This window comes from Vigna umbellata, chromosome 7, assembly GCF_029865625.1.
Source record: "Vigna umbellata cultivar VRB3 chromosome 7, Vumbellata_1.0, whole genome shotgun sequence".
NCBI lineage: Eukaryota > Viridiplantae > Streptophyta > Magnoliopsida > Fabales > Fabaceae > Vigna > Vigna umbellata.
The window spans coordinates 20,629,393-20,637,171 of record NC_142171.1 but is presented as its reverse complement, the minus strand read 5'-3'; the positions used below and the strand labels follow the sequence as shown (position 1 = coordinate 20,637,171).

Here is a 7,779-nt window from a genome sequence, read left to right as displayed (position 1 = left end):
CAGCTTGGAACCCAATACACCTGTTCGAAGTTTGGTTCTGCATAAAGGGAACCGAATACCACTGTTGGGTAACCGAATACATTTGTTTTTATCAATTTTTCACAGGCCTGGAACCGGATACCCTGTTAGCGAACCGAATACAACGTGTTTTGTGAATTCTTTGTAGGGGTGGAACGAAATACCACTCTACTGGAACCGAATACGCCTTAGTCAAAGTTCATTCCAAGCACTGTTCATCATCTTCTTTCGCTCTCAAACCCGCGCATTCATCTTCAACCCTTTTCTTCTTCATGCCATCAACCTGCAGAAGCTCCTTCTTTTTCCCCAAAGTGCACTTTCATGAATCTCTGTAAGCACACCAAGCGAAAATAACTCTAGTTACTCGTGAATCCACAGTAAAAGGCTGTTCAAGAATCGATTATGTTTTAATTAGAATCGATTATGTATGTTAAGGTGATATATACATATGGAATTATATAATATGTTAAGGGCACATGAGATTTTTTTCTATAAATCCCTCTGAATCTCTTCACTTTTGCGGGTGCTCCAAAACCTCTCCATCCCGCAAATCCGTCTACGACCTTCTTTCCCTTTCTTTTCAAACGAACACGCAATTCATCACAAATCATTCTTCACAAATTCATTTGAAGAATATCATCCATAGAAGTGAACACATTGACTTGCAATTTCCAAAAAGTAGTTTTATTAGGAGTTGTATTTTTTCATCTAATTTTAAAATTGAATAATTTTTTTTTCTTCATCAAATTTCAATGATAAAAAAATTTTTAAAATTTTTATCAAATTTTAAAATTCAATAAAAAGAATAAAAAAAATTCATCAAATTTTGAAATTTGATGAAACACGACAAGACGAATGTAGAGTTTTTTGAATTATTGAGAAATTTTTTAAATTCAATTTGTTTTTTAAAGATATATAATGAAATGATGGGACAGAGTGAAAAGAACCTTACTTCAAATAACATTAAAGTTATTCGATGAGCTTTCTTGTTACACCTCCAAACATTTGTAAATTCCTGAATTGACCATCTGACTAGAGTAAAAAAAAACATTCTCTCCTATCCACCCACTTTTCTTACTCGCACTTTCTTCTATAGCGTCGCACCATCACTCAAAAACAAGTCTTCTTTCTCTTTCTCAACCCGTGTCCTAGGCACTACATACACAACACACATCCCTCTCACCACAGTGCATCCCACAGTCCACCTTCAAGTAAGTCCTGCTACGAAAACTAAACAAGATACATATTCATTTACTTCGAAATTTGTAAATGTTTAGTAGAAATTCATAGTTGAATGTAAATGTTTAGTCTAAATTTGTAAATACAAAAGAAATTTTGAAATTCTAAATTAAGAATAAAGAAATTGGACGATATCAAATTTCAAAAACCGATTAAAAAAAATATCAAATTTAGATTGAATATCAGATTTTAAAATTCAATATTATAATTCAATAATTCTGGATTTCGAAATCTAATTAATATATATATATATATATATATATATATATATATATATATATATATTTATTGTATTAATTTAAAATTTAAAATTTAATTGTATTTTATTTTTCTTAACTTTTCTTTTAATTTATTTTTAATTGTTTATTGTTTTATTATTATTTTTATTTATATTTTATGATTTTTTTTAGAGTTTAAGGTTTATAGTGTAAGGGTTAGAAATTAAAGTTTATGAGTTAGGATTTAGGGTTTAAATATATATATTTTTTATTTTTTAATTATTAATTTTTTTAAAAAATATTAGTTTTAATTTTTTTAAAATTAGTTTTAATATTTGTAATGACTTATGATTTTGTTAATTTTTTTTTAATTTTATTAATTTTTTGTGTTCTTTATTAGTGTTTATGTTTTACAGTATAGAGTTTATGTGTTGTAGTTTTGTTTATTTGTTTCCTTTAAATTTAGTATTTGTTATGTGTATTAATTTTAATTTTTTTTCAATTTTTTTGTTATAGAAATGGAAAATATATGAGGTGGTCTACATATTGGGTGAAGTCACTGTAAGAAAAAAAAAACGTATATTTTCCTACAACTAAAATCTATACATAAACCCAAAAATTCGTAGGTAATATAATGTTAATCCATGAATTACCTTAGTAATAGGAAAGATTACCTATGAATTTATTTGTATGTAATTACATCGTTTCTCTGACAACAATGGAGATTTAGTTCACCATAGACATGATGAAAATAATGAAAAAAATGAAAGATAAAACCCTAAAAGTTGGAGATCGGAGCTTCCGCATCCAAAATTCGCCTCCGAGGGATGAAAATAATGTTTTTGCTCCTCTTTCTTTCAATAGATGTGAACCCTAGAACGTCCAAGTCCTTAAATAGAACATAAAAATAACATAAAACAGGTCCAAGCCAACGTTGTCGGCGCTCAGCGTCCCAAAAGGGCGTCCAGCGGTATCTACGACACTAAATTAACGCTTGGCGCTCAGCGCCCTTTTTCTGCTCTCAGTGGCCTTTTTCTGCACCCTAGTTGATTTTTTTGCACTCTGGTTGACTTTTAATTGTGATTGACTTTTCTGCACTCTGGTTGACTTGTTTGCATTCTGGTTAACTTTTCTGCATGTCAACTATTTGGTACTTTAACTCTTCTTTCAAATCATTCCAATAGCCTACAAAATCAAGAGAAATTAGTGATAAAATCATCAAGCATAACCTCAACTCTCTTATTCACAAAACTAAAGCAAAAACATGAGTTCAGACAAGTTTCTAAGTCAAAAAGGGTGTTTTTAGTATCAAAATTAAGTAAATTCAACTGTTATCACAACCCCAAACTTAGAACTTTGCTTGTCCTCAAACAAACAAAATGTAGCTTTCAACCAATCCATACAATGGTTTCAACACATTTCAAAACCTTTTCTTTCAAAACAAGTAATTGCTCAAATAAGTTTATCATAAAGAATATCAATCAAGAAGGATAAATGCCTTGATTCAATTAAGCTCATTGTGGTGCTCATATAATCATAGAATATTCAATAGATGCTATGCTCATGAATGATCAACCAAGCAAAGATGAAATCATGCATACATGGAACTATTCCTCACCAAGAAAAGTGTTTCTCTCAAACACACAACTGTATATAGAGGTGACTCATTCATTCTACTATCACAATGTCACATGAATCAACTTTGCCTTTCATTTAACCACAATCAAACACACTCACAAGCAAGTATCATCACAAGGGCTTTTCTATGGCTTGTAATGTGGCTGGGCTAAGAAGAAAGTTGGCTTTTCCGGATCACAAAATCCTTGAGTTAAAAGAGTCATTCATGATTTCACCATTTAAACACAACCTCTCTTTTCAAGAAACCATTCTCACTTATTCCCAACTTTCCCTTGCATTGAGCTTTTCTTTTATTTCTTTTCTTTTCTTTTTCAATTACTTTTTTCATTTGCTCAACACTTAGCTCAATGCTTATTCTTTTCCAAATTTCCCAACAACCCCAAACTTGAACCTTTATCAATACCACACAAAATATTCTCAACTTAGCTCAACGTAAAGATTTTCAAAAAGGGTTTTCTTTCATGATTTAAAGTTAAAGGTTCAAAGGGTAGAACACATTGTGCTCTCTTTTATTGGGCTAAAAATCATGCATTGGCTAGAAAGGGATAACAACAGATGACCTTTATCATATAACACATACAAGCAAGTGATTCAATCATAGAAAACTGGGCAAAGTCATTCATGCTTTCATAGAAATAGCAATCATTCACACAAACTCTAGAGTTCAATCCTTACACAGGCTAATTCAAGTTCCAACATTCAGATAAACATCCTGCTAAGTAACACAATCACAAATCATCATGCATTTGTTTCACAATATTATGAGCAACCACCTGTATCTCAACATCACACATCATCTCAACATCAATCAATGTAATCAACATCATGGAGCAATACTCATCACAAACATCATAGCATCATCAAATCATTACATCACAGATTAAGTTTTAAGCCAAGTAAATCACACAATAAAAGCAAATATAGTTTAGCAAAATGTAAAAGACAAGTTTAGAAAACTGGGTTGTCTCCCAGCAAGTGCTTCTTTAACGTCACTAGCTTGACCCAATAAACTCAAGTTTGATTTTCAATGTTGATGTGCTTCTTCCTTTCATGACACCAACATAATCTCAACATCATTCATGTCACCAACTTGACTCTCCTAAAGTAAGGAGCCCCAATCTTAGGAACTCCATTTGCCTTTATATCCTTGATAACCCATAACTTGTTCTTGAATTTCACTGTTTGCCAAGGTAGGGTTCATTATTTTCCATCACAAAGTCATGGTGAACGAGTTTTTTTTCCTTATCTTCATCATCTTCCTTCAACCTTGGAAAGCAACAACTATGATTCCTCTTGACCGTCTTGGCAATTTTATCAGGTAGACTAGTCACTGATAAAACTTCATCTTTAGCTTTAGGACTAGTATTGTTACTTGTATTGGCTTCCCAGCTTCAAAGACATTGAAAGTCAACTCTTCATCTTGATCTTTCAACATTATAACTCCATCATCCACATGAATGACAACCTTAGTTGTCTTCATGAATGGCCTTCCAATGATGAGCGGTATCTCTACATTCTCCTCCATCACCATCACTACAAAATCCACTAAAAATTTGAGTTTATTAATTTTCACCACCACGTCTTCTACCACACCATAACGATGCTTAATGGACCTATCTACCATTTGCAAGATTGCTTTTGTAGGTTTGACCTTCATACCACCAATCTTCTTAAGCATAAATAAGGGCATTAGATTGATACTAGCTCTTAAGTCAACTAAAGCCTTCCCTATATCATGATTCCCAATGGTGCAAGGGATGATGAAACTCCCTGGATCTTTGAATTTAGGAGGTAGTGTCTTCTGCAATATGGCACTACAATTACCCTCCACTTCAATTTTTTCCTCACCTATATCTTTCTTCTCTTTTAGGAATTGCTTCATGTGCTTCGCATAAGCAGGGATTTGTTCCAGTGCTTCGGTCAAGGGCATAGTAATCTCCAATTGCTTGAAAATCTCCATGAAACGCCCATATTGCTTCTCTTTTTCATTCTTTGAAAAGCTCTTTGGATAAGGAAGGGGCTTCTCAAATATTTTTTCTTTTTTTCTTTCTTCTCTCTCTTTTTCTTTTTCCTTCCCCTCATCTTTCTCTTTTCTTGCCCTTTCTTTTCTCTCTCTATTCTCTTCTTCTACTTCACTCAACTTAGCTTTTTCTTTTCTCTCAACTTTTCTTTCATCTAACATCTTGCCACTTCTAATCATAATGGCATTGCACTCCTCCTTAGTGTTAACTGCAATATTAACCCCAAAACTCCTGTCAAACATCTCCTACAACTTTTTAGCTAGTTGACCAACTTGTATCTTCAAGTTTCTAATGGCATATTCAGTGCTCTTTTGAGTATAGACAAACAATTGCATGAATTTTTGAAGGGTGACTTCTAGTTTTGTCATCCTTTCAAAAGAAGAGGATTGTGGTTGCCATTGCTGTGTTGGTGATCTATTAAATTGCTCAACTTGCCCTTGACCCATGCTTGGATGAGGTTTCCACCCTTGGTTGAAATTACTTGGGTGGTCTTGATTACCCATATAATTTACTTTTTCCTGGGTACTATCTTGCATGGCACACTTTCCATTCACATGATCTCCACCACATATCTCACAAAATTGATGTTGAGCTTGAGAGACACACTGCAACTCCTTCGGTAGTTAAGAGATTTTCCTCATTAGGGTCTTTAATTATTGAGTCATCATCTTGTTTTGAGCCCACAAAGCATCTTGAGATTGTAACTGAAGAACTCCTTTCTGTTAAAATTGAGCTCTTTCGTTCTACATCTCATTATCATTAGTAGCCACGTTTTCAATAAATTCATATGCTTCCTCTAGAGTCTTGTACTTGATATTACCTCCAGTTGAGGCATCTAATTTGGTTTGTGAACCAAGACCTCCAACGAAAGAATGACTACTATGGCTTTATCAAAGCCATGCATGGGCATCTTTCTCAACAAGATTTTGTATCTATCCCATGCTTGACCTAATGTCTCCTCTATGCCCTGTTGAAAAGAAGATATTTCTTGTTTACCATTATTTACCGTTGGCTAAGGGAAGTACTTATTCAAGAATTTTGCTACCACATCTACCCACATAGTGAAACTATTATCAGGGAAAGAATTTACCCATATCTTAGCATTGCCTCCCAAAGAAAGGGGAAACAAACAAAGTTTAATAGCTTCATCTGGTACATCCTGAATCTTCACTATATTGCATATCTTGTCAAATGTGGTCAGAGGCTCATATGGATTTTCATGTACTAATCCATTAAATTGATTCCTCTGCACCAAGTGAATAAGAGCAGGCTTCATCTCCATGTTGGTAGCATTTACCCTTGGCCTGGAAATACTGTTAAAATACAAAGGACCAGTGACTGTTGCGTAATCCTCCAGAGTTCGTCTCACTGGACCCATATTCTGATTGCCAGCCATGTCTCCTATTTCCTGATTTGTAAAGAGAGGTTAGATTTTTCCTTGCTTCTAGTGCGAATTGTATCCTGCATGCACAAAAAAACAAACCCAAGAAAACAATTGGTAGCACAACACAAAAACAAAAACAAAAACAAAATAAAAATAAATATAAAAATTAAAACAATAAAAATTAATAAAATGATAAAAGATGAAAAGATAAAATGATAAAAAGATGAAAAGATGAAAAGATAAAAAGATAAAAAGATAAAAAGATAAAAAAGATAAAAAGATAAAAAAATAAAAAAAAATAAAAATCAAGTCAAAGCTAATCAATAATCACACGAATAGAATAGTTAAACCACGAGTCCCCAGCAACGGCGCTGATGACAAATTTATGAACACCGAAAAACGGCGCCACAAACTTGTTTAACAATCGGCAAGTGTGACCGAATCATATCAAGTAATAAAACAAGGTAAGACCAAGTATCGTTTTCCCAAAGGACTCACGGCCTAGTTTAGCTATATGATTTATTGTTTATTTGAGACTTGAGAACAAATAGATTGTATGTTTAAATGCAAAAGACAGTAATTAAATATGTATGCATGAATTTGATCAATGGAGAAAAACAGAATACAAACACCTCAATGAATTAGATGGATGAGTATGTTGTTGGGGTTATCAATTTCATCTTATCCACTCTCATATACTTTAGGAATTCATCATTCTTTTCATCAATGATAATGCCACTCTCTAAATCACCTTGCAAGAAGGCCTATCCTTAATTACGAGTTCATACAATTCCTAGCATTCCTAGTAATTAATTCTTTAGTGCAGAAGCTTAACGACAACCAATATGCTATTGGGAGAAATTCCCCGAATCTAGATTTCCCCGTATGTTCCCATATCGACAAAATCAATAATCATGGCAATGAATGAGTTAAACAAAGCAAGCTTTACGTAAAGAGGAAAAATCCTAACTAATGATGAAAGAAAGCATAAGTCTTAAAAATAAGATGTTAAAACAAATTCCATATATGAGAGTTTCACAAGACTACATTGATTCCCCAACAACAATACAAGGTTTAGTTCACCATATTCATGGTGAAACTAGATGAACAATAATGAAAGAATGAAAGATAAAACCCTAGAAAGAGGAGGAGGTAGCCTGAGCATCCAAGATCTTCCTTCAAGGGGTGGAAAAGTGAGTGTTTGCTTCGTCTCAGCCAAATATACAAACCCTAGGACGTCCTAAAGCTTATATACTATTCT

The 7,779-nt window shown here is 33.2% G+C and overlaps 1 protein-coding gene across 1 annotated transcript; it reads right to left on the bottom strand.

Annotated features, from left to right (window-relative positions):
- Positions 1-6,146: 6,146 nt before the first annotated feature.
- LOC148195378 (uncharacterized) lies at positions 6,147-6,530 on the bottom strand. The gene has a single exon (XM_088095183.1). It carries the CDS (start codon positions 6,528-6,530, stop codon positions 6,147-6,149), a length of 384 nt encoding a protein of 127 aa, XP_087951309.1.
- Between the last annotated feature and the right edge of the window lie 1,249 nt (positions 6,531-7,779).